General features: G+C 60.6%; 2 protein-coding genes across 2 annotated transcripts in view; one reads left to right on the forward strand and one right to left on the reverse strand.

Annotated features, from left to right (window-relative positions):
• Nucleotides 1-722: 722 nt before the first annotated feature.
• Nucleotides 723-26559, reverse strand: part of SLC5A10 (solute carrier family 5 member 10) — a 55050-nt gene continuing 29213 nt past the window's right edge. Inside the window, exons 10-15 of the mRNA XM_068530252.1 lie at nt 8062-8169; nt 5505-5655; nt 1738-1906; nt 1399-1614; nt 1158-1215; nt 723-1041 (exon numbers count right to left, since the gene is read on the reverse strand). Of these exons, the coding sequence (XP_068386353.1) occupies nt 935-1041; nt 1158-1215; nt 1399-1614; nt 1738-1906; nt 5505-5655; nt 8062-8169 (809 nt within the window). The 3' untranslated portion in view covers nt 723-934. The remainder of the gene's footprint in view (nt 1042-1157; nt 1216-1398; nt 1615-1737; nt 1907-5504; nt 5656-8061; nt 8170-26559) is intronic.
• Nucleotides 16129-26559, forward strand: part of FAM83G (family with sequence similarity 83 member G) — a 28869-nt gene continuing 18438 nt past the window's right edge. The window contains exon 1 of the mRNA XM_068530251.1: nt 16129-16650. Coding sequence (XP_068386352.1) covers nt 16129-16650 — 522 coding nt within the window. The remainder of the gene's footprint in view (nt 16651-26559) is intronic.

The following is a 26559-nucleotide window of genomic DNA, read 5'->3' on the forward strand; positions in this document are numbered from 1 at the left end:
GGCTGGCTACTGGGGAGGTGGCCAGGGCCCCGCACACCTGTGCCTGGACTTGCTGGACAGACTCGGAGACTTTGGGCTCCACCTGGGATCCAACGCCCCTGCCCACCACAGACACTTTGGGGGAGGCTGGAGGCCCTGAGGGAGGGCGGGCAAGGGTGCACGAAACGGAGGCTGCTGCTCTTCCGTTGGCCCCGCGGGACGGACGAGCTCTGAGGGGCCAGCCCTGGACGTGGCCACCTGGGAGACATAGCTGCACCTGCCCGTACTCGTTCAGGCCCAGGTTCTGCCCAGACCAGGGCCTCGGGAAGCGTGGGGGACTACAGGCCAGGTGGGGAGTTGGGGCCAGAGCTGGGCTCTGAGGGCCAGCGGCATCCAGAACGGGGCGGGCAGCCTCGGTGGAGCCCCAGCTTGAGGAAAGGCAGGGTGTCCACGGGGAAGGTGCCGTCAGCGCGGTCCTAAGCAGGGCAGCCTGAGGCCCTTGGGGAGCAGGCAGACTGAGGGGGCTCGGAAAGGGCTTTGAATGCCAGGCCGGTGGTGGAGGGGCGGTGAGCAGGGAGAGGGGAGCAGGTGGGATGGGGGTGGAGCCAAGGGAGGGGGCGGTGAGGGGCTCCCTCTGCCCAGCGCTGGCCCGAGACCCTTGGAGCCCTGAGCTCTGGCAGATTCGCTGCTCACGACCTGGGCCCGTGAACTCAAAATAAAAACAGTAGAAGAGTAGAAGGATGTTCATCAGAAATCTCATTTTCTTTCCAATTACGACTACTATTTTTGAAGTATCACACATTCTTTTTTCCCATTTCCTCCCTAATTTTTCAGAGCTCCTGCTTTGCTGGCTCAGCCAGCCCCTGGGCACTGACCTGCCCTGTGCCCACGAGGGGCGCACCCTCCTCTGGGCCTCCGTATCCTTGGTGGGGAAGGGGGGCGTCTGGGGACAGTGTCAGGCGAAGTAGGCATAGAAGAAGATGTTGACGCACATGAGGAGGATGGCGTTGAAGCCACAGACACGGGCCCAGAAGGCATGTTTCTGGGATGCTCGGTGGTCACCTGGAGGGGGCGGGAGGAGGGGACAGATGAGGGCCACAGGGTCCCAGCCGGGGCCCTTGCCTCCAGCCCCGCCATGGGTGGGAGTGAGAGGGAGCGCCTTAGGGTCACACACACACCTGTCTTGGCTCCCGAGGGCAGGTCCTGAGCCAGGGTCCACCAGGTAAGGTTCTCGATCTGCAGGGAAGGGTGAGGGTTAGGGTGGCGGGACGGGGGTGGGCCCAGACGGGATCAGGGGTCCGTGATGCAAAGAGGGCAGCCAAGTTCAAAAAGGGCCCGGAACCAGGGCCAGATGGGGTTACGGGTCAAGAGCTAGAAAATTCCTGAGTCAGAGAGGGTCAGGGGTCAGGACAGGCTCACCTGGACGCCCTGGGGGGGTGGCGTCAGCAGGCTCCCAGCCACCACCACAGCCCCGCTGAGCACGAAGAGAGCCACGGCGAAGTGCAGGTAGTGGACGCCGCGGAGGACGGCAGGCCGCTGCTCGGGGCGGCCGCAGGGCGGGGCCGGGTGCAGGAACTCCAGCACCAGCCTGGTGGCACCCACCGCCAGCCCCGCCATCAGGCCCCAGAAGGCCCCCTGGGGGGAGAAGGCAGGGCAGCTGGGGCCTTGGGAGGAAGGCCAGGGCTCCCCCGCACCCAGGCACACGGGCGGCGGGGGGAGACGTGCGCCCAGCCCCGCCCCAGCTCTCCCCATCCCCACCTGCTCGTTGGCCCGCCGCCAGAAGATGCCCAAGACGAAGACCGCGGTCACCGGGGGGGCCAGGGAGCTGGTCACCGACTGCATGTAGATGAAGAGCTGCCCACCGTTGGAGCCCTGCAGGACCGGGATCCAGGCCACACTCACGCCGACGAGCACCGCGATGACCAGCCTGCGGGTGGCAGCAGGCGGGCCGTCCCTCGAGGCCTCGCCTCAGCCCTCCCTCGCCTCCCCCTGGCCCCGGAGGCTTGCTCTCCATCTGTCCCCTGCGGCTCCAGCTCCGGCCTCCTCCCTGGCCCCTGTCCACTCCTCCAGGGACGGGGCCGATCTTGCCCTCTCCGGACCCTTCCATGGCTCCCTGCCGCTGGCAGGAACCGCCCCTGACTCAGCCTGTGTTCTCCCGCTCATCCCTGGGGTCTCACAGTGGCCCCCGCGCCCCCCGCTTCGCCTGCCCACCTTGAAGGCACCGTCCCACCCTCTCTGTGCTTGCCGTCTGTCTCCCACTCGCGGCGGCGGCAGCCTCACGCTGTTAGATCACTGCTGCATCTCCCGGCACACAGCAGGTGCTCAATACACATCCTTGACGGCACGAATGACCCCCTGCCCTCACATTCAGGCCAGACTGACCTCCCTGCGTTCCTCTAACCCTGGTGGGCCTTTGAAGGAGCCGTGGCCTCTGGCTGGCACCCCCCCCCCCCACCCCCTACAGCCCTTGGCTGTGGACTCACATCCACTACTGGACGACCTCCAGCCCGAGTGCAAGGTTTGGAGCCCAGCGGTCTCAGCTGTGAAGCCCCTTCCCTGCCCCACCCTGCGTGGAATCCTCCTCTCAGCTCCTGCCTGCCCCCCACTGGGCGTGCCCCCCTCCCCCGCAGCAGGGACACCCTTCACTCGTTCCTCCACAAGGCATGCATGAGGAGCCCACCGGAGAGCAGGGCGCTGGGTTAGGGACCCAGACGTGGTGACGAGCAGGCCTGGTCCCTGCCCAGCACCCAGAGTTGAGCAAAGAAAACATGAGCCTGTTATCCTGCGCTCAGGGCTGTGCTGAAGGAGCCCAGAGGAAGCATCCATCCAGGAAGGCTTCCAGGAGGAGGGGACCCTGCAGCTTTGAAGGGGTGTGGAACCTGGCTAAGGGGACAGAGCTGGGGCGAGGTGTCCGTATGCTCCTCCCTCGGCTGTGTCCTGGGTCAGCTGGACGCCCCTCACCCCCAGAGGTGGGTGATGCGTGAGAGCCCCTGGAACCCCAGACAGCACAATAGGAGTGACAGAGGCCATGTGTGCAGCTGGGGCGGGCCCGCCTGCCTCCTGTCCTTCCCTTCCAGGCCTGAGGGAGAGGGTGGAGGAAGGAGGCGGCCCCTTGATTAGGGCTAATTAACCCTCCGCCTGGCAGGCGGCCAGCGCTGCCCTCTTCAAAGGCACAGGCAGGCTCCACCCCGCCCTCCTCCAACAGGCCCCGTGTCCAACACCAAACTCAGCATCTCTTGCAGGGCTGGTCCCCTCCAGCCCGGCCTGGAGAGGGGCCCTGGCCCTCTGACTGCCCTCTTGGGTTTGGTCTGATGACTCAGCCACCAGCAGGCTGTCAGAGGGACCCCAAACCCAGAGGCTGTTCCTTCTGCCTGGAATGCCTCTCTCAACTCCTCCCCCAGCAAAACCCTTTTGTCCACCAAGGCCCAGCTCAAGACCCTCCTCCTCCAGGAAGTCTTCCTGACACCCTGCCCCCCAACCACCACTCTGCCGTCAGGATGACTGGCCCCCTCCATTGCCCCTGGGCTGCAGCCATGGTTGCAGGGGAGCCCCTCAGGGCTGGGGGGGCTCTGAGACCTCTCTGGGTCCCCTATGTTGCCCAGTTTGATGCAGGGTCCCAGGGAGGGCCAGCAGTAGTCGACTGAATAACAGAGAAAGGTGGACAGAAGGGGCTTCAGGGGAGGACCGGGGAGTGGGGCTGGGGGCTGGCAAAGATCGGGGCCCCAGGCATGAGGTGGTCACGCCCCCAGGCTTATGATAGCTCCTCTGGCCCCCCCAACCTGAGGAGACCTGGGTGGGGGGGTCCCCAGCATCCCCATGATGGCCTCATCCCGGGCTCAGGGTGCCCTCTGCTGCCCTGCGCTCTGGGAGTCCCATCTCTCCTTGGACTGAGGCTCCAAAAATCCAGACCCCACACGGCTGGAAACACAGCTTGAACAGTGCTGTTAGGCAGGAAGCAGGCTGGAGGTGTTGGGGGATGTCCTGGTGCTTCAAGACGGAGGGGTGGTAGGGCTAAGCCCTGGCCGCACACCCAGCACTGGGCCCTTTCCACTCCACCGACCTGGCAGCTGAGATAACTGGGGCCCAGAGAGGGTGAGCAGCCCGGCCCACATCACACAGCCAGGTGCCCACAGGCAGGCTGGCAGGGCCCGGGGCGGGCTTGCCTGGGTGGATGGGTGAGAAGGAGGGTCAAGGGTGCCATGTGAGGGGTGAGCTGGCATAGAGGGGAGACCGGCTCAGGACTCTGGCTTCAGGTGGGAGCGGGAGGCTGGGAAGTAGCAGGCAGGGGACGTGGAGCCACCAAGGGGGGACTGAGGCTACCAGTGTCCAGGCTAGGGGCGCCGAGGCACACCCTGGGCGGCAGGAGGACGTCCGGGTCCCAGTTCCCGGGAAGCCGGAGCTGGAGGGGCTCAGGGAGGAGCCGGTCAAACAGGGGCTGGGAGAGGTGGTCCAGGTGCTGACACAGAAGCCGTCTGTGAGCGGAGGGAGAGGCTCCCTGTTCTGGAGGAGGAGGTCTGAGCTGCACAAGAGCTCACACCTGCCAGCTGGCATGTCCCGACAGAGTCCGGCTGTTTTGCATCACTGGGATGACTGCCCGGAGCTCCAGGAGACCCCACCCTGAGGATGGGCGCCACAGGCTCCCGGCTGGAGGGGGCACTGCTGGCCAAGCCCAGCACCAGAGGGCCGGGTCCCCCTCGACCGGCACAGTGGGGGCTGCATGGCTTGGAGGGAGACAGGCAGAGTGGGACCCCTGAGAGGGCATCGACTCCTCTTCATCCATCACTGAGTTTCACCCCTAAAGGACTCCCGGGTACTCGGCCAAGCTTGGGGATGGAGGGCTGTGCCAGGCACAGCCCCCCCTCCCCCCCGGGGAGGGGCATCGGGACACCAGTGGGACCGACAAGGCCTACATGTGCTATGGGAGCGAGGCTATAGTTCCTGTGGGAGGCTTTGAGGGGAGGGGGCTCATTCCTTGGTCGGAGGTATCAGGGAGGGCTGCCTGGAGGAGGGGCACTTGAGCAGAGTCTAGAAAGATCAGGTGAGTCATCAAGGTAATAAGGAGGGGACATGTGGGGCTTGGAGGAAGTGGGCAGAAGCTCAGTGGGGCCAGGGGCACAGGGGCCAGAGGGACAGCTATGGTGTGGGTGTGGCCACACCTGAGTGCTGGCTCTGGCCCTCTCTGGGGCAGCTGGGAACCGTCAGGGGGGCTAGGGGCTCAGACCTGGGGAAGGCAGATCTCTGCGTGGTTAGGGAAGGGGGCTCTCCCTGGCAGATTCCCTCAGAGATTCCGCTTGGGGTAAGAGATGCATCCAAGATGGGGGTTGTGGCCGTGAAGGGGTGGCCAGGAGAGCGAAGTGGAAGGTGGGAGGGGTAGAATGTTCTGGTCTCTTCTCTCCTCTCCTTCCTGGTGTCGTCCTTTCTCCAGTTGGCAAACTTCTACTCATCCCTCAAAGCCCAGCTCTGCTGGGGCCTCATGGGCTGGTGATGGGGCTGGGGAAGCCCTCCTCCCAGCGCCTCCCCCATACCGTCCCACCAGCAGCAGCTCCCGCTCCCCGGCGCCGGGCCGCAGCCACTTCCAGATGTCCATGGTGAACAGCGTGCTGCTGCTGTTGAAGATGGATGTCAGCGATGACATGAGAGCGGCCATCATCACAGCGATCATCAGCCCCCGCAGGCCTGGGGGGACAGGGCCTGCTGTGACCCTGCCCGGGCCGCGCCCCCGCCCCCGGGAGCCCTCCTGCCCAGGCCCCACCGTCTGAGGCCCCTCCAAGTCCCTGCAAGTAGAGGCCCAGGAGGGAGGAGGTGGGGGGGTTGGAGGTGGTGGGAGAGAGACCCCGACATGGGAGGCTGGGGACAACAGCAGGGCTCCCGCGTCTGCTGCCCGAGCCTGCGGGCTGCTGGCAACGGGGATCTGTTCTCAGCTTCTCACTTCTCCAGAGCTTCCCGTTGACAGAGCACTTTCACACCCAGACTTCATTTGACGGTGAGGAGGTGGAAACTCAGAGAGGGGAAGAGAGTTGCCCAGGGATGCACAGCAGGCCAGAGGCAGAACTTAGGGATGGGGTGGGGGAGTGAGGACAGCCTGGACGGGACCCTCAGCCTGGAGGCCCCGCCCTGGGCAGGGCCCAGGGGCCCAGGGCCTGGGGTTTCCTGCTACTTCCTGTGCGTGGCCACCCTGTCCTGTTGGCCGTGTGAGAGAGGAGATGTGGTTGCCCAAAGAGGAGAGAAAAGCCACCCTGGTCATGGGCTGAAAACGAATAAGGGGCCCCCATCGAGGTGGGCAAGGCCCTGCTGTGAAAAGCCTGCTGAGGGTCGTGGGCTTGAGAGGGGCTGCGTGTGCAGAGGACTCAGTGATGTGTGGCTTCAGGCTGGTCGCCTCCCCTCTCTGGGCTTCAGTTCGAGTCTGTCTCCAAGGCTTCCTGTGCTTTTTCTTCAAGTGTCTAAGCACCTCCTCCACCTCTGCAGATTCCCTGTCTGTCCTCCACACCCGCTTCCCCCACCCCAGGATAAGCCACCTCCCCTGAGAGCTCAGCCTTGCAGGTGCCATTGCTTGCCTGGCCCTGGTTCTGCGTCTGACCTGCTGTGTGACTTCCAGGCATCCCATAGCCCTCTCTGTTCACTTAGGCTGACTGAGATGGGGCCCAGAGGAAAGTGAGTTAAATCATGGTTTTCCCCCAGACATTTCTCCAACCTCCTTCCCTTGCTCAGGGAGGTGGATTAACTTGGGGCTTATTCTCCTCCCATTTCTCACACAGGGAGCTCAAGGCCTGGAGAAGAGTTATGGCCCAACAACAGCTGGGTGTCAGCCAGCCCCCAGAACAGAAGGGACAGGTGAGGCCCCGGGGTGGGAAGCCACAGTGCGGCCAAGCCCTGTGCCGGTCAGTTTCCCTGTGCGGCTGCGTTTTAATCCCAGCAACCATGCTGAGGGGTGGGTGAGTGTCATTATCCCCAATTTACAAACGAGGACACTGAAACTGCGAGCAGGGAAGGGACTTGCCCCAAATATCTCAGCCAGCAAGTGGCAGAGCCCAGGTTGGGTCCGGAGGGAGGGAGGGAGGAGCAGGGTGGGGCCAGGACGCTCCCACGGGGGCGTGGGGGGGTGGTGAGGGGGACACTGAGAATCCGGAGGTGAAACCAGGCTGCAGAGGAAAGCCGGATCTTCTTTTTGCTTAGGTGGGACCACACCCCTTGCCATGTGTTCGGCTTGCACACCTCCTGTGACTGGGAACTCACCACCCCGTATCAGACTGGCAGGGAAAGTGGAAAGGGCCAAAATCTGCCCCATGTTCTCTGGCCCGCAGGGTCTCAGGGGTCGGCAGGCTCGAGGTGGGCCTGGGGCTCCTGGGTCCCCAGCAGAGTCAGCAGTGGGTTTGGGGCCAGAGAGATTCGGGTTTGTGTCTCAGCCACAAGCTACAAACCCGGGACAAGTCACTTTCCTCTCTCTGTGCCTCAGTTTCCCCATCTGTAAACCGCAGCTAAGAACTCTGCCTCATAACCTTACAAAAGAAGCAGTTTGTGATAGGGCCTAACACCCAGCAGGCCTGCAAGAGGAGACAGTGGCAGCCTTTCTGGAGGGACAGGCCAGCACCGGCTAAGAGGATGAGCCCTGGGGGCAGACCGCCCGAGTTCAGAACCCAGCTTTGCAGCTCACTTGCCACGTGACCTTGGCCAGGGCACCCTGGGTCTCAGTGTCCCCATCTCTAAAGTGGGGATGATGAGGGACTTCCCTGCTGGTCCAGTGGTTAAAACTCCACGCTTCCACTGCAGGAGGCACGGGTCTGATCCCTGGCTGGGGAGCTAAGACACCGCATGCCGTGCAGCGTGACAAAAAAAAAAAAAAAAAAAATTAAAGTGGGAATGAGGATCACAGCACCCAGGGTTCCTGAGAAGAGGACGTGAGTTAGCCCCACGTGACGCCCCGGGCACGGTGCCTGGCGCACGGCGGGTGCCCTGTGTGTTTTCTATTATTATTACTTTCCTCATGTTCTGCTCATCCCACCTGGATGTCACACAGAGTCACGCTGGATCCAGAGTGGGCTCCACCGCCCCAGGGCTCCTCCCCGGACCCAGCTGGAGCCTCACCTGTGGGCATCAGCTCCATGACCAGCTTGGGGTAGGCGATGTTGGAGCAGCCAATCTCGGTCCCGCAGGCCCGCAGGCACTCGGACGGCACCACACAGCCCACGTCATCTGCGCGAGAGGGATGCCTAGTGTCCCCCGCCCGCCCTCCCTGGGGTGGACAAGCCCCGGGCTGAGGACAGGAGCCGGGCCGCACCTGCTCTGTCACCATCTGCCACCAGCTGCTGCTCAGCCCTGGGCCTCAGTTTCCCAGCCTGGGTGACGAGGCGGGGGCCGGCCTCAGAGACTACTCTGGCCCTTGACACCCTCTCCTCCTGCCGGCTGCCCATCCCATGACCCCCGCTCCCTGTCCCACACCAAGCTGGCTCCCCTGCAGGGCGGCCCCGCCCAGGTGAGCAGTCCGTCCACCGTCCAAGCCCCTCTGGGCGCTGGTCTCCCTCTGCCCACCTCCTGCCCCCAGCCCTCCTCCCCAGAGAGGCAGGTGGAGGCCCCCCACCCGGGCTGACCCCTCAAACAAGAAGGGAGCCCAGAGCTCTGCACAAGACCCTCCAGACTCCCAGCTCCTGGGGCCGGTCTCCTTCCCTGCCCCTCTCCCCGCACCCCAGCCTCCTCCCACCCGAGCCTTCGCGCTGTGTGCTGCTCTCCCAGGCCTTCCCAGGGGCGGCTCAGAAGTCATCGCCTCCATCTGAAATAGCCCCCCTCCCCCACGACCTCTCCCCCCTCATCACTCGTTTTCATCGCTTCACCTCCCCTGGAGGTGGTTCTGCTGCAGACCCTCCCCCGCGGCGGGGGCAGCGCCCACCGCTCGCCCTCTGAGTGAACGAGGAATGAGTGGGTGGCCCAGACCGGGCCTGAATCCGAAATCCCAGACTCCCCGCCAGCCGCTGGAGCCGGACCCTGTTCAGGGCCTGAGGGCGGGGGGCCTGGCTCCCGGAGCGGGCGGAGGTAGCAGACCTAGGGTCGACCCCACGTGCTCTTGTTCCTCTGGGAAACACTCTTTAAACACCTTTGACCCCTGCCCCACTGGATTCTCAGCAGGGCCCGCAGAGGAATGCGCAGAGCAAGCAAACGCAGAGATGCGATTATGGGGAAAGTTCAGAAACAGCAGCCATCGCTCAGCCGCTCGGGCACAGGGGCCAGTTTGGGGGGTAACGTTTCCACGCCTGGGCATTGATGTTCCCGTGACTTGGAGCCCCTGCGCGGACCGGGCACTCCTGGGCTAACGCCCCTCCTTAGATGCCCAACCCACCGTGGAGGGTCTCAGGCCCCCTCCCCGGGGCCAGAGGGGCTGCAGCAGCAACACCCCCTACCCCATGACCCGCGTCCCTGAGCACCAGGCCCCCACCCCTGGCACCTCCGGCTCAGTGTGTCCCACTGTCCTCCCTCCTGCCACAAGGTGGGCACCAGCTCCTCACGGCCTCCCTTCCATCCTCTCCATCCTTCCAAAGTCACCGCTTTGCTCACATCACTTACTCCTCAGGAACCCCCTCCCCACCTCCACCCTCAGAGACCACGGCTTCCTGGAAGAAAGTCCTTTCCATGACATTCGAGGCCCTGGACAACTGGTCCCAGGTCCCGTCATCCCAGCACCGCGCGCTGGCCACCCTGACCTGCTTGTATTTTTTCACACACGCCCAGCATGCTGACGCCTCTGTGCCTTTACAGACGCGGTCTCCTCCTCTTGCTGCTCTGTCCCTACCCTTATTCACCTCCCGCTTCATGGCCTGCTGCAAAGGGCTTGCTCTCCCACGCCTTCCACAGCTCGTCCCCACCCCCTAAGGCAGAATAGCTTCCTCCCAAGGGCTCCTAAAGCCCAGGGTTGAATCACAATAGTTTGTTTGCATATTTTACGTCCTCCACCAGACTGAGAGCTCCCCAAGGGCGGACACTGGCTTTGAATCATCTCCTCTCCCAGGTATCACCCTGTCCAGGGCTGGGCCCAGAGGAGATGCTCTGTGAACATGTGTGAATAAATAAATGAGTAAACAAGTGAATGGTTGGGAAGAAGGGGAAAGGCACAGAAGGAGAGGAGGAAAGGGAGAAAGGACCCCACAAAGAGCTATGGAGGAGTTCAGGCACTGTTTGATCCAGCTGCCCTACCCTACCACCTCCCACCCACAGCTATGCATACGAGAGAATTCAGGAGCAGAAAGGGCATAGCTTGCCCAGGACACGTAGTCAGACCCGGGACAGAGCCTGGGGTCCCACGGCGGGACTCTGGGGCCACTGGGGTTCAGGTGGGGGCAGGTGACAGGTCCCTCGTGACAGGTTCTGGGCTTGGACTGACTCGCTCTGGCACCTGGAGGACTCAGCCCTCCTGGGAGGGACAGGTGATGCGTCACGGCCACATAATGGCTCAAAAAGCCCAAGTCAGGAGATTCTGGCTGAGTTTATTCAGCCTGTTGCAGCCCATTCCAGGCTGCCAGGATGGGGCCCCGCCTCTGGGCACCTCGGGCTTGCCTGCCTAAGCAGCAAGCAAGAACCACCTCTCCTTTGTGACAGCAGCAGAGGTGCTGCCACCTAAACAAAGTCTCCCATTTGTGCCAACTCAGGAGTGAGCAGCCCCAGGCCAGGGGGACCAGGGGACTGGGCGAGGGGCCTGGCCTTGCCTGAGTACCGGATTCTACGGGCCTGGGAGCTCCCCGCTGGGCTCCACCTTGACATCAGCACCCCTATCCAGCTGGGGCCCACGCCAGAAGCCTGAGGGCTGCCTCTCTCCTTGCCCCCCACGTCCTCCCTCCCTGCGGCCAATGCCAAGTCCAGCCACTGGGCTTGGGGACCAGGGGAGCTGCACCACCTCCCCCCTCTAATCCACCTCCCCTAAAACCGTGACTCTGCCCACTATCCTCCCTGCTCACAGCCTCCTGTGGCCTCCATCCCCTGCAGCAGGGATCGTGGGACCCTAACTGTGCACTACAGCCTCTGCCCCCTTGGCCACCCCGACCACCGCCAAAATTTCACCCTCGACTCCGGGCCTCTGTGTCTGCTGTTCCCTCTCCCTGGAACACCCTTCTCAAAGCCAGGGAGCTCATACTGATTCCTCCCAGCTCGTTGCGGATGTCTGGGCTCTACAGGCTTTGAGGAAACACCCTCCACGGCACCAATAACTCTGTGACTTGTGTCCTTCCTGCCTCTCGATAGACTGTGACCATGAGGCCCATGGAGGAGCCCGGATTCCAACAGCGCACAGCACAAGCCAATGGGTGGCAGGTTCTGCCTGTGTTTGTTGACTGACTAAATGACCCTCTTCCAAGCTGGTCATGGGACACACCACCCCGAGGGGTAATCAAGGTGCTCCCCACTCCCAAGCAGGCCTGGCTTATCCCTGGGAGCCAGTTCAGATGCTGATATCACAGGAGGGAGAACACAGACCTGGCTCTGAATCCAGTTCTCCCAATCTCTTACTATGTGATCCTGGGTATTTATTCTCTGGGGCTATTTCTTTCTCTGTAAAACCCTTCTGGGGACATCCATAGGCCAACAAATCAACTTCAATCTAAATTTCATACCTTACACAAAAAAATTAACTCAAAATAGATCACAGATTTAAATGTAAAACTATCAGACTTCTAGGAAAAAAGTAGGAGAATATCTTCAGAACCTAGGGCAAGGTGAAGAGTTTTTAGACTTAACATCAAAAGCATAATCCCTTAAATGAGAACTTGATAAAATAGAGCTCATCAAAACTAAAGCTTTGGTACTTCCCTGGTGGTCCAGTGGGTAAGACTCCACACCCCCAATGCAGGGGGCCCGGGTTCGATCCCTGGTCGGGGACCTAAATCCTCCACGCATGCCGCAACTAAGAGTTCACACACCGCAACTGAGAAGTCTGCATGCTTCAACTAAAAGATCCCGTGTGCCGCAACTAAGACCCAGCACAGCCAAAATATAAATAAATAAATACATATTTTTTAAAAAAACAACTAAAGCTTTTGCTCTGTATAAAACACCTGTGGGAAGGATGAAAAGAAAAGCTGCAGAAACAAATTCAGTAAAGTCGCAGGAAACGAGATCCATACACAAAACCAGTATACACTAACAATGAACTGTCAGAAAAGGAATTAAGAAAACAATCCCATTTACAGTACCACAAAAAAGAATAAAATACCTAGGAGAAAATTTAACCCAAGGAGGTGAAAGGTCTGTACACTGAAAACTGTAAGAAACTGAAAGAAATTGAAAAAGACACAAAAAAATGGAAAGATATTCCATGCTCATGGATTAGCAGAATTAATATTGTTAAAACGTCCAAAGTGATCTACAGATTCCGTGCAATCGCTATCAAAATACCAATGATATTTTTCACAGAGATAGCAAAAACCATCCTAAAATATTTGTATGGAGCCATAAAAGATCCTGAGTAGCCATAAAAGATCCGGAACCTTAAGAAAGAAAAACAAAGCTGGAGGCATCACACTCCCTGATTTCAAACCAAATCACAAAGCTATAGTAATCAAAATAGTGTGGTATTGGCACAAAAACAGACACACAGATCAATAGAACAGAACAGAAATAAACCCCTCGCATATATGGTCAACTGATTTACGACAAAGGAGCCAAGAATATACAATGGGGAAAGGACAGTCTCTGCAATAAATGGGTGTTGGGAAAACTGGACAGCCACAGGCAAAAGAATGAAACTGGACCTCTATCTCACACCACATGCAGAAATCAACTCAAAATGGCTTAAAGATTTGAAAAAAGACCAGGAACTGTGAAACACCTAGAAGAAAACATAGGTGGTAGCTCCTTGACATCAGTCTTGGCAATGATTCTTTTGGATTTGACACTAAAAGCAAATGCAAAGAAAGCCAAAAACAAACAAACAAAAAACCCCAAAAACAAACAAGTAAAAAACAAGTGGGACTTCATCAAACTAAAAAGCTACTGCACATCAAACGAAACAATCAACAGAACGAAAGGGCAACATACAGAATGGGAGAAAATATTTGCGAATTGTGCATCTGATAAAAGGTTAATATCCAGAATATGTAAAGAACTCATACAACTCAATAGCAAAAACAAAAACCCACAAACAGACCCCAGAAGTCTGATTTAAAGATGGGCAGAGGAACTGAACAGACATTTTTCCAAAGGAGACGTACAAATGGCCAACAGGTACATGAAAAATACTTGTACAACATCGCTAATCATCAGGGAAATCATCACACCTGCAAGAATGGCTATTATCAAAAAGATAAGAGACAACAAGAGTTGGCCAGGATGTGAAGAAAAGGGATCACTTGTACATTGTTGGTGGGAGTGTAAATGGGTGCAGCTACTATGGAAACAGCATGGAAGTTCCTTAAAAAAGTATAAATAGAACTACCATATGATCCAGCAATCCCGCATCTAGGTTACATATTTTAAGGAAATGAAATCACCACCTCAAAGAGACATCTGCACTCCCGTTCACTGCAGCATTATTCACTATAGCCAAGATATGGAAACAATGTAAGTGTCCTTCAGTCCTTATGATAAATGGATAGAGAAACTGTGACGTTTATATATATAAGAAAATATTATTCAGCCATGAGAAGGAAAGACATCCTGCCATCTGCAACAACGTGGATGGACCTCGAGGGTGTTATGCTAAGTGAAATAAGTCAGAGAAAGATAAATACTGTATGATATCCCTTATATGTGGAAGCTAAAAATGCCAAACTCATAGAAACAGAGACTAGAATACCATGGAGTACCAGGCAGCAACAGAAAGGAACACAGCCATACACAATCACAGAGATCACAATCTCTGGTGATTCTCTGGATGAATCACCAGAGAACAGATCGGTGGCAGCCAGGGTTAGGGAGGGAGGTGTGGGTTTGGCTGTAGAGGGACAGCTCTGGATCTTGATTGTGATAGTGGTTACACAAACGTACACATGTGATAAGGTTGCACACATCTACACACACACGCACATAAACGAGCACACGTAAACTGGTGAAATCTGAACGAGGTTTCTGGCTGTGGTATTACTGCACTATGGTTATGCAAGATGACACCATTGGGGGAAACTGGGTGAAGGGTGCATGCAAGCTCTCTGTTGTTGTTTTTTAACAGCTTCCTGTGAATCTATAATTACGGGCAGGTAGCTGGAGGGCTGGAGGCCCTTCAGCCCTGAGAGCCAGGACTCCCTTCATGAGCCCCAGGGCCTCTGTGCAGGGGAAGAAAAAAAGGAGAAGCTGAGGCCAGAGAAGGTCTTGTCTGGATCCCCAGTGGCAGAGGCTGTAAGTCAGCCTTCAGGACTCTCAGGGCAGTGCTCGGCCCTGGGACCGCCTTCCTCCCCCTTCTGACCATGTGCAGGGGCGGGGGTGGGGGGATGCAGGTGTGTGTGCATGTACCTGGGAAGGGCTGGGGGCACTTGAAGGGGCGCCATGTTCAGACACAGTGTGAAGCCCCCGGGCCAGGGTGGAGTGCGGGACTAGAGCGGTCAGCGATGGGGGCCACAGGCATGCTGGGGCTGGGACACCGCATCACTGCTCGGGGCAGCAGACCCAGGGAAGACGCTGACAGGCAGATGGATGGTGGTGAGGGTCCTGGGGGAGGGGGGTTCATGGGCCCAGGCCCAGTGACATCAACAGCTGGCTCTCAGCAGCAAGAGCAGTGTCCTCGGGGCCCCAATCCCAGCTGAGCACAAAGCAGCTCCATGCAGGGAGGGCGAGGTGATGGTGGTGGCAGGGCTGGGCCAGGTGCCTGGCTGACTGCCCGTGGCATGCAGCGGGATGCGGGCCGTTGTCAGGCCAGGTTTCGTGGGCTTTGCTGTCCCGACCCTGGCAGCCTGCTTTCGGATGTGGTCCCCACACGCCCCCAGAACCGGGATCCCAAGCCCCAGGACGCAGGGCAGAGGGCTGGGCCTGACCCCAGCCCACAGCCGCCCTCTGAGGCCCTCCCTGCCCCCGGGCTCATCACGCAGGACCGGTCCTGAGTGGGCGGGGCTCCCAGAAGGGAGCAGGGCTGGGACCTAGAACTGGGTACCTGCTCTATCCACACCAGGCTCTGTGCAGGCTCCTGAGGTCGGGTCAGACCTGCCCTACCCCTGCCTTGGCGGCTCCCAGCCGGGTCCCGACCCTACTTCCACAACTGGACAGCTGAGCATCTGCATGGACTTCCGTCCCACCTGGGAAACCACACAGTTCGGGTGGGACCAGGGTTCCCAACAGGCTGGGGACGGGGTGTGCTAAGGCTGTTCACTTGCTGTGTGTCCTCAGGAAGAACACTGCCCCTCTCTGGGCTGCAATGTTCCAGGAGCTCTTGGACTTCCGTCCCTGAGCTGTTCAGAATTCGGCTACCTGGGGCTGGTGGCAGCGGAGGAGACAGACACACACCGCCCGACGTCTGTGTCCGTCGCGGGTAGGGGTGAATCGGTTTCCGGCTCCGCCCCCGGTCGCACGTCACCGCAGGTGGCGGCAGCGGGGTGGGCGAGGCGGCACTGAGTCACAGGCTGCCTGTGCACCCGCTCCGCCCGCGCCGCCCGGTAAGCGAGACCTGACCAGCGCCCCCGACCCCGGGCCCCCCCGGCGACCCGCCCGCCCGCCCGCCCGCGCGCTGCCCCGAGCCTCCTCCGCGCAGGCCCCTCGGGCTGCCGATCGCGGCGCCGGGGGCTTTCGAGACCCCATCCCATCCCGGAAGCCCTCGGGATGCGGGGCGCCGCCGAGCAGGGCCAGAGGTCGTCGGAGAGCGGACTCCAGCCTGCCCCTCTAGGAACCTTCTGGGAAGTCCCCTGCCTGGCCTAGTTCCCCCCAGAGGTCGCCCAGGACCTCGGGCAGCTCCAGAAATCCTCTGGGATGCTGGCCCCCGTCCCCTGCAGGTACCGGCACCCGGGGCGCGAGGCGTGCCGCCCACACCCCCCGCCCCTCGCCGGCCCCTCCTCCGCGCGGCCGCCCCTCCCCGGCCCCGCCTGCACTCTGACCCGACCCTGCGGCCCGCCCCTCCCGCAGGCTCCCGGGGACAGAGGATCTGCGGCGGCGGCGGCGGCGGCGGCGGGAGGCTCCAGAACGCGCTGCGCCAGCGCGGCGACCGGACTCCCGACCTGCTGAGCGTGCGTCCAGCCCGCGGCAGAGGCGCCCGCCATGGCCTTCTCCCAGGTGCAGTGCTTGGACGACAGCCACGTCAACTGGCGCTCCAGCGAGGCCAAACCCGAGTTCTTCTACAGCGAGGAGCAGCGGCTGGCGCTGGAGGCCCTCGTGGCCCGCGGCCCCGACGCCTTCTATGAGGTGCTGAAGCGGGAGAACATCCGCGACTTCCTCTCGGAGCTGGAGCTCAGGCGCATCGTGGAGACCATCGAGGTGTATGACCCCGGCTCCGAGGACCCCCGGGCCAGCGGCCAGCCCCGGGGGCCCGAGGACGGCGGGGCCGGTGACGGCGAGGAGGGCAGCGGGGAAGGGGGGGCCCGCACCGAGGCCGAGCCGCTGCCCTCGTTGGAGTACTGGCCCCAGAAGTCTGACCGCTCCATCCCGCAGCTGGACCTGGGCTGGCCGGACACCATCGCCTACCGGGGTGTGACCCGGGCCAGCGTCTACATGCAGCCCCCCATCGACGGGCAGGCCCACATCAAGGAGGTGGTGCGCAAGATGATCAGCCAGGCCCAGAAGGTGAGCCCGCGTTGAGTCCCCGGAGAGGAGGCGGCCCGGCCCTGCGGGCCTGACCCGCCCCGGCCTCTCCTGCGCCGAACACACTCTCACTCGGAGCCCAGCCTGGTCTCTTGGCTGCCTCCCCTCCTGCCTTCACGGGGCTCCGTGGTTTCTTTGCAGAGGGGTAGGGCCCCTGGGTCCTCTGGCAGGTGACAGCGGCTGCCCCGTCTCAAAGGGCCTTTGTGCATTGTTGGGGGGTGTTGCTGACTTCCCCAGACCTGGCGAGCAGGTTCCCCAGAAGAAGGTGCTGCGATGGGGTGGGGCGGGGAGGATCACGTGGCTTTCTCTCACTGCCCCTCGGGATGGCTCTGATTCACACCTGAGAAGCAGGAGGCTCCCAGGCACACAGGCCCGCATGCCGGGAGCTTTCTGGAGATGCTTTTGTGGGGTGGCGGAGAGAGGCTGGGGCGGGAGGTGGGCATGGAGACTGAGAGGTAGCCTGAGTCCGTCTGAGGCTGGCTTGGAGATCCAAGTTCAAGCGTGCCTGTTTCCTGGCCACGCTGGGTGACCCTCCCTGAGCCTCTCGGTGAGCTTTGCAATGGCAGAACCTTTCCAGGCTGGGATGTGAGGGATGGTGATGGTGCGGTCCCCGGGGTGGGAGCGGAGCGAGTCCAGATGAGGGTCGTTTGCCTGGGCCGGAGGAGCCTCAGGCGTCGTCCGGACCTCCCCTGGAGCGACCCCTGCCGAGCTGTGCAGTGTGCCGGCGTGGGCAGCCACTCGGCTGGCACACTGACACGCATTCTGAGAAGGGGTCTCGCCACTGGCAGACAGCCAGGCCATGGCTGGTGAGCCGGTGCTTCTTCACGCTTCCATGGTTTCAAAGCACATTCTGAGATGACTGATAAGGCCTGCCTCGTGAGCTGTGTTGAGGAGGATTCTGAAGCCAGGTCTGGGCTCAGGAGAGAGCAGTGAGTGCTCAGCAGTTCTGTCCTGGCCTTGGCTTGTGGGGCGAGGTATTTCTAGCGGAGTCTAACCCTTTCACTCTTCTGGGTCCGCTCAAGACCCGAACGGTGGCTTTGGGGACCGTCCTGGCGGACAGACAGGGGCCAGGGGAGCTCTTGGGCACAGAGCACAGAAGTGGGTAGGAGCTGACAAGGTGGCCATGGCTTAAGTTTCCAGAAAGGTGGAGTCCCTGTCCCCCGAGGGGGCTGGCCGGGTCGGATAGCCTGTGTTGGGGGGCCTGGCTCTTGGCCTGGTCCCAGGCAGCTCTGGGGCTTCGGGTTTCTGTTCTGTAAAATGGAGGTGGCGAGGATGAAAGCTGTGAGGATGGAGTCCGGTGACTGAGTGAGGAAGAGGTGGAGGAAGGGGGGGAGGGGCCTTCCCAGTTTTCAGGCTGAATAACCCACACCACTCCTGCTGTGGGGGAGGAGGGTGCTGCTGACGTGGGCGCCTGGCTGGAGGTCACGGGACCCAGTCCCCCGGGGGGGGGGGCCTGGTGGGATCCCATTATCCAGCCTCCTCTCCCTTTTTAAAAATGGGGAAATTGAGGCCCTGCGTGGGGACTTGACCTGCTGTGCTCGGGCTCCTCCCAACCCCCCCATGGCCCTGCTCCCCACCAGGAGTAGGACAGAGGCAGATCCCAGATCCCAGACTGCACGGGAACCGCTGGAGAGTCTAATCTCCCCCAGACAGAAAGACAGACGGCCTGGCCCAGTGATGGGGCCAGAGAGGGGAGCCTGGGGCCAGGCTGGGCACCGGGGCCTCCTCCCTGCGTCTCTCATCTCTACGGCCGGAGCCGAGACCCAGCCACCCCCTGCAGTCCCATGCCCCCCCGTAACCTAATATGCTCCCCACGAGAGCCCCCCAGGATTATCGGCATCACCTGTGTAAGGTGACAGCCAGGAGGAAGTCCGTCCCAGGCCTGAACCCCGGTCTGTGTGGTCCCAGTTGGTGCTGTCCTGCAGCCCCCAACAGGTGGGACAGGTGGGCACTGCCCCCTGCTTTCATTTCTCCTAGAGGGGGCTCACTGATGCCACCCCTGCCCACGCTCAGACAGCAGGGAGCCACAGGCCCAACAGGAGGGGCCTCAGAGGCCAAGTGCCTCCTCTCAGACGGGGACACCAAGGGCGGAGGACGGGGATTTGTTCACATCTGACAGCACCGAGGGGAGCCAGTCCCCTGCCTTCCAGCCTGCATCTCCCCTGCCATGTTCATCCTGGGGCCCACGGCCAGTGTGGGGTGTGTGTGTGTGCGGGCTGCCCTGATAACCGTAGGTGCTGTTTATTGAGTGCCAGGCACTATATAATCTCGTGTAGTGTCATCTGTTCCATTTTTAAGATGTAGTAACTGAGGCCGCACTAGTTAACCCCTGCCAAGGTCACCTAGTTAGCTCTCGGGTGGAGGGGTGGGGAAGGGACCAGACCTGTGTTGTCCTCAGACTCTAAGACAGGTCCCCTGCCTGTCCTGCCCTGGCCTTGGCAGGATGCAGTTAAGAGGCAGGGCAGGGAGGGGCAGCTCATCCAAGCCACCTGCAACCCTCCCATCTCCCCTGCTCTGCTGCTTCCCAGGCTCGCAGGGGCCGGGCTGTGACGCTGACGGATGCTGACAGGGTGCTTTGCCTGGGCTGCCCGCCCATCTGCCGGGAGCTCTCCCTACCTTATCTCTCCCCGTGAATCACCTCCTTCCCCCTCACCCCCGTGTCCCCCTCTCACCCCCAGTACAAATGCAGGGACAGTGGCCCCTCGCACCCCCTGGGATGGGGATCCCGCTGTCCAGCTGCCTGGACAAGACGCTGGCCCCCTGCCCACCAGGGCGCCTGGGCTGGGACTGGTGGTGCTGAGTCAGGGCGGCCCAGCCCACTGCCTCCTCAGCCTGGCCTGTCGTCAGCACAGCGGGCCGACCCTGGGGCAGGGAAGTGACACAGCACACATTCAGCCCGTCCCGCCGGGAGCGGCTGGGTTCCCGTCAAGGCTAACGCTGAGTCCCCCCATTTCCCAGGAGATTAGAATGGAACTAATGGGCCACGGTGCCAGGAGCCAGGGGTGCTGGGGTCAGGTCCCTGCTCTGCCTCCACGGCTGTGTGACCTGGCACAAGCCCCAGTCATCCCATCTGTAAAATGGGTATAGGCATTGAAGGCTCTTAAGGATCCCTTCAGCTCTGACACCCTGCTGCCCTGTCCTTCTGGACTCCTCTGGGACAAAGACCAGTGGGTCCAGGGTCCAACTCCACCGGCTGGGTGGCCCTGAGCAGGCCCCAGAGATGGAAGGTCATCTGCTTGCCCCTCCCCCAGCCCCCGGGAGCCAGTGATTTATCCAGGGAAAAACCTGCCGTGGGGTTCCAACTGCATACCAGAGGCCGGGCCTGTAGCATCACGCCTAGGCTGCTGCAGCCTCTGCAAGACAGGGGTGAGGCTGGACTGGGTTGGGCTGGGACTGGGGAGGGCCTGCCTCGGCCAGAAAAGGGGGTAGATGCTCTAGCAAGTTGTTCACGCAGGAGATGCTAAGCAACCCCCCCAGGACCCCTTCACCAGGGACCCCAGGGGCAGGGGTGGATCGTGTGCGCGTGAGGAAACGGGGGGAGCACGAAGGAGAGGGAGTGATGAAGGCTGGACCAGAACCCGGATCTCGTGCCTGCCAGGCCAGGGGCATTACGTTTCTTGCCCAGGGCCACACAGCAGGAAGGGACTGGAAGCAGGTTCCACAATGCCCGACTGACCCCACGTCTCTCCTGTCAGGCCCTTGCCTTCCCGCACTGCAGTCCTGGCTCACGGCTTGGCCCCAGGAGAATAAAAGAGCTTAATGAGGCACTTATTAAATACCAGCTGTGCATCAGGTGCTGAGCGGGCACTTTATCTGCCTGGATCCTCCCAGCTCCATGGTGTAGGTACTGTCCCTTCCGTGCAGATGAGGAAACTGAGGCTTAGAGGGGCTCACAGAGGGCAAATAACCTGTCACCGAGCCGATGACTGGAGGAGCTGGCCCAGAGCCCAGCTCTGAGGTCTCTGAGCCCCCGTTTCTCTGGAGAAGCGGCGCCTTGGATGTTCTTTCTGAGCCCTGCCCGTCTTGGGAGCCCTGGAGCCTTGCTGCGGGCCCCCAAGCTTGACTCAGGGCAGTAAAAGCATTTTCACGAGGCTCCTAGACTCTGGGCTCTGGCAGGGGCACAAGTCTGACCACACCAAGGCCTGGTGAGCACAGGGTGATGAGGAGCCAAGTCCCCTGGGACCAGGAGGGGGGCTCTTCCTGTCCCTAAGCAGGCGGTACCAGCACAGCCTCGACGCCGTGAGAGGCCCCAGGGGCGGCCCAGTGGGCTGTTCCCAGGGACACACTGGAGCCCAGAGGGGCAGCGCCGGCCCAGCCTCATGCAGCGGGTCTGGGGAGCACTTCCCAGCCCGGGGCCCCACCTGCCAGGTGGCGAACCGTCTGATAACATAATCCCAGGGGTCGGCTCCCGTCCTCTCCCAAGGCTTCCTACCAGCGGTGTTTGCATCTTAATTGAGTCTGGGGAGTCAGGAGCGGCTCTGCCAGCAAGGAGGGCTGGCACCTCTGGGCTGGGTGCACGCCAGGCTCCTGGGGCGCCCGGGCACTAGCCCCACCCCGGCCGGCACTGCCCTCCCTCCCACGACCCCGGGAGGCAGGGCCTGTCGTCACACTCGTGTCACCGATGATACCGAGGTTCAAAGTGGGCCAGGGCCTGCTGAAGGTCACACCAGAGTCTTGGGTGGCAGGTCTAGACTGAGCTCCTGGTCTCCTTGGTCCGGCAGGCTTGCCCTGCAGCCGAGGGTCCTCCCCCGGGACCAGCAGAGGCGGGCAGTCCTCTCAGAGGCCCCTGGTTCACCCGGCCCCTTGCCGCATGACCTCGGGCCTCACGTTCTTCATTTGTAAAATGGGGATTGGGCACTTATCTTAATTAAGGCAATAACAGTCATGAGAATGCTCAGCGCGGGGCAGGACCGCGCCCTATTGGGACCACGCCCCACGTCCAGGCAGGCCCAGCTGGTGGGCCGCACCAGCCTTCTTCGTGAGGTCCCGGTGATCCCCAGGCTCACGCCCTTCCCGGATTAAATGTCACGTGGGGCGCTGGTGGGAAGACAGTCTTTGGTATCACAGGACCCCGGCCTGAGCCCCAGCCACGTTGCCCAAGTTAGCCACTCCACCTCTCTGACCCTCCGTCCTTTCCTCCTCAGTGCCACGTGATGCCAACACCTGCCCCAAAGTTGCGGTGGGGTTTACATGGAAGAAAAGCGTGGTGTCTGGCACGGATTCAGTTCTCTTCCCTCTGCCCCCATCCATAGCCCCGTCCTGACAGCCTCTCCCTGGGAGTAGTCTGGCTGGAGAAGTGGTGAGCCCCCCATCCTGGAGGGGTTCAAGCAGGGGCTCGGGGGAACGCAGCAGAGAGCACATGGGGCTCCAACGACCCAGGAGCCTCTACCCTGCCGGGCTGGCTCTGTGACCTCGGGCAAGTCCTCTCCAGGCCAGTCCCTGGGGGTTTACGATGCTCCTCACAGCGTCTGTTGCTCTTGGATCCTGGAGAAGCTGAGCTTTTAAACATTTTCGAATTTGTGATTCTGCGATTTTCCAGTTTGAAAATCCTTGGCTTGTGCCATCCTCTGAGGCCGTGGGGTGGTCTGGATCCTGCACCTGGGAGCTTGGAGGACTCCGAGGCCCCTGGGGGCTGGCAGGAAGAGGGAGGGGCTTCTCTTGTCTCATCCACCGGGCACAGTCCTGGTCAGCTGACCCCATGCTCTGCGGCCTCTGGTCTCTGCAGCATTCCTGAGCTGTGGTGAGGAGGCTGCCGTGTATCTGGGTAAGGCCAGAGACTCCGGGCAGGGCCAACGCCACTGGGCTGGGTGGGACCCGCTTGTGCTTCTTGACCCCTTCCCGCTGCGGCTCCTTTAATTGGCCTTAATGAGGCTTCTGTCTTAGTGCAGAGGGAAGGTTCCAGAGCTGATGACTGTCAGAGGGGTGGGACTGCAGCTCTTCCAATCTAACTCCCCCGTGACTGAGGAGAAGGGAGGTGCTTTGCCACGGACCCCGCCGCCCGTAAGGTGGGGCAGAGCCCCGGGCACTGACTCTCCGGGCAGTGCTGATGGCCAGGGCTTAGTTTCAGGACCCAGGACGGGCTCTGGGAGGTGGTGGGTGGAGTCACAGCTCCGAGAGAGGAGCCCAGGAACAGGAGGCCTCTGCCACCAGCGGATTGTGTGGCTCTGGGACGGTGACGCCCCCCCCCCCCCACCAGAAAAGGGACAGCTGTACGAGCGTCAGCAAGCTGGTCCTGGCTTGGGTCGGCATTGTTACCACGAACACAGACTCCCTCCCCGTCTACCCGGGGGGCTGGGGCTCCCAGGAGGCCTCCTCCCCAGGCCTTTGAGGTCCTGCTAGCACCAGGGTGGGGTGGGGAGTGGGGCCATGTCTCAGTGTGGGAAACTGAGGCACAGCAGCCAGGTCTGCCCAGCCCTGCTGCTGGAGGAGGGGGCTGGGGGCAGGAGGGGTGCTCTCCCTGTCTCCGCTGCACACCCCAGTGAGCGAGGGGCAGCCTGAGCCTCGCTGCACCCTGGGGGCAGGTGCAGCCCCTGGGGCCTCAGCCCCTCTGTCTGTGCAGGGGTGGTGACAACTCCAGTGCAGGTCGGCCTGTGTAAATTCTCTCAGCATTTGTGTCCCTGAGGAAGTCCTTATTTTCGTCTTTGGTTTTGAAAGCTATTTTCACTGGGTAGGGAATTCTGGGTTAATCGTTTCTCCGTTTAGTTGCTCCGGTGTCCTCTGGCTTGTGTTGATTCTGAGACGTCTGCTTATCTTTGTTCCTCAATATTCGATGATCTTTTCCCTTCTGGCTGCTTTTAAGATTTTCTCTTTGTCACTGATTTTAAGTGATGTGATCATGATGTGCCGTGGTCTGTTTTCTTCATGTCTCCTCTGCTTGGAATTCATCGAATGTCCTGGACTTGGGGATGAACAGTTTCCATCAAATGTGGAAATGTTATGGCCATTTTTTTCAAATGTTTTTCTGTCCCCTCTCCCCCACCCTCTGCCTCAGGACCTTCTGAGACTCCAGTTACACATACTCTAGACCTGTGAAGTTGACCCAAGTTCACTGATGCTCTGGTCTTGGTTGTTCAGTCTTTTTTTCTCTGTGTGTCATTTTGGATCATTTCTACTGATAGGTCTTCAGGTTCACTAATCTTTTCTTCTATAGTGTCTAATCTGCTGTTAATCCCATCCAATGTATTTGTCATCTTAAATGCTGAATTGTTTCACTTCTTGAGTTTCAATTTGGTGTTTGTTTTAAAAAATCTTCCATGTCTCTAAGTAACTTTTTGAACATATAGAATACAGTTATAACTGTTTACCCTTCTTTGTCTGCCAGTTCTAACATCTGTATCCATTCTGGGTCCACTTTGGTAGACTTTTTTCCTCATGTGGATCATTGATTTCCTGTTTCTTTGTGTGTCTGGTAATTTTTGATTGGATACCAGACGTGATGAAAATTTTATGTTGTGGGAGTTTTGTTTTTTCCTTTAAACATTTTGGAGCTTTGTTCTGGGATGCAGTTCTTGGAAACAATGTAACACTTTTGAGGCTTGCTGTTAAGCTTTATTAGGTGGGACCAAAGCGTATTTGGTTCAGGGTAGGAGTTGGCAAAGGATGGACCAAATCTGGTCTATGCCTGCTTTTGTAAATAATGGAATGGAGATGTATGCATTTGTTTATTAGCTGTCTGTGGCTGTTTTCAGAGTTGAGGGGTGTGTCAGAGACATGTGGCCTGCAAAGCCTGAGACATTTGCTATCTGGCCTTTATAGAAGAAGCTCACTGGCCCCTGGTCCAGGGCCTGTTTGCCCACCGTGTAGGTCGTATCCTTCTGAGGATCCTCCTGTGTGCCCTGAGTGTTCGAGGGGCCTGCGCGCTGGCCGCGGGGACGTAAACGACTCCTGGTCCTGTGTGAGCGTCGGCCGTTGTTCCCGCTGCTCCTTTCCAGCGGGCCTGTCCCAGCCTCGGTGGTTCCTTCCTGTTCGTGTGCTGCTCGGTCTCCAGCTGAAGCCTCAAGAGGCAGCTCCCTGTAGGTCTCTGGCCTTTGCTCTGTGCAGCCCTTTTCTCTCCTCTGTCCTGAAAGTTCTGGCTGCCAGGCTCTGAGCAAACCTCGTCTCCTCAACTCAGGGAGCCCACTGGACTCGGCCGTGGCCTGGAGGTGGCTGGGGCAGTCCTACAGCTGACCCTCGCTCGTCTCCCTTCTGCCAGGGGTCATTGCACTTGCTGTGCTGCCTGTTGGCCGTGGCTTCATAGATTTCTGCCTGGTGTTTATTGCTAAGGCAGGCGGGTAAGTGTAGGCTCCGTTATTCCGTCATGGCTGGAAGTGGAATCCCAGGTCTTGAAGGCACTGTCCCCACCTTAGGACAGTGTGCAGCATGCCCTATGTGTTCCTGTGCGTCACTGCCCTCCAGCTGGCACAGAGGGAAGCAGGAGACGCTGAGGTGATGACCCCCGGCCTGTCCACCCCGAAGGCACTGTGGGTCAGTGAGGAGGCAGGAAAGCCACCGCTGCTGTCTGCTGAGCACAGCTCCCGGGAGGACAGTGTGGAGCCCATGCTGCCACTGTCCTGTGTCCATCTGAGCCTTAGGGTCAGACAGACCCAGAGATGCGGACCCACTTCCTGCTTTTCCAGGTGGTGAAAGTGGCCCAGTGAGTGCCAGGGACTTGCCTGCTGTGCACTGTGTCTGCGGTGACCTCTGGGCTCCAGGGCGGGTGGGGTGTGTCTCTCTCCCCTTCCTCTGGGGAGCACTGTGAGGGGAGAGACCCCGGCCGGCTCCCTCTGGGCCTCCTGCAGGCAGCTCCGTGGCCTTGGAGGGTGGGGCAGGCAGGACAGGTACAGAGGGAAACTGCCCACGCCGACCTGGGTCTCAGGGTCCGGGCCTTGGGCAGACGGCATGCCACTCGGTGGGTTGCTGCCGTCTTTCCAGAAACACAGACGCGGCACTTGCTCGTGGCAGCGTTTGAGTCAGGGTTTGGAGGATGGGAAGGAGTTACTGGCGTGGAGGAGGAGAGGAAGGCGCCCGGCCCGGAGGACTGTGTGCGCGGCTGAGGCGGGGTGTGGGGGGTGTAGGGAGGGGCCGTAGGGTCAGAGCCCCTGTGGGGTCAGGGCCACCGGGGCGAGATGCTGATGCAGATGCTGGGCCTGTGGCCAGTGGTCTTCCAGCTGCGTGCAGACCCCTGGCCACCTCACCCCTGCGCCTCGTCCCCCAGCCCTGCTCTACCCACTGGTCCTGTGAGTATGTATGCCTCTGCTCCAGGATGGATTCTGTGGTCACGGGGGAGGGGTGCCTCTAAAGCGGCTGTAGGGGCGCCGGAAGCCTCAGGCTGAGCGTCAGCCTGGCGAGGCGGGAGCCCCGGGTTGGTGGTGCAGAGGGAGGTGGGGCGTGGTGGTCAGAACGGCCTCTCCCAGACCCCTAGACACAGCCAGGTGCTCCAGCCGGCCCAGACAGGCTGCACGGGGCACCCGGGTGGGGCACACGGACTCAGGGCTCCCTTGGCAGGGACAGCCTTGGGTATCACGTCCACCTTCCTCCCCATTTCACAGATGAGGAAACCGAGACCCAGAGAGGATGCAGCTCACCCAAAGCCAGACCCCAGCCTGGAGCCCGGAGCCCCAACTCTGTCCTTGCCTGGGCCCCGGGGAGGATGGGGGCACCCACTCCGGCGCCCCTGACCCCTCCACCAGCACCCACAGCAGGTGTTACAGGGCTTCAGGCTGCGTCTGCTGGGGCGGCAGCCACAGGTGGGGGGCTGCTGCCCCGTGCGCTGGAGCCCCCCAGGAAGCCCCTGGGTGATGGAGGTGCTCATGGCGGGGCATCACCACGAGTCCCGTCACCTCACTGCCATCACCTGGGGCCGGTCCCCTCCCCTCCCTGTGCCAGCGTCTGCATCTCTCACGGCAGGGGCGG

The sequence above is a fragment of the Eschrichtius robustus genome, chromosome 20, assembly GCF_028021215.1.
Source record: "Eschrichtius robustus isolate mEscRob2 chromosome 20, mEscRob2.pri, whole genome shotgun sequence".
Lineage (NCBI taxonomy): Eukaryota > Metazoa > Chordata > Mammalia > Artiodactyla > Eschrichtiidae > Eschrichtius > Eschrichtius robustus.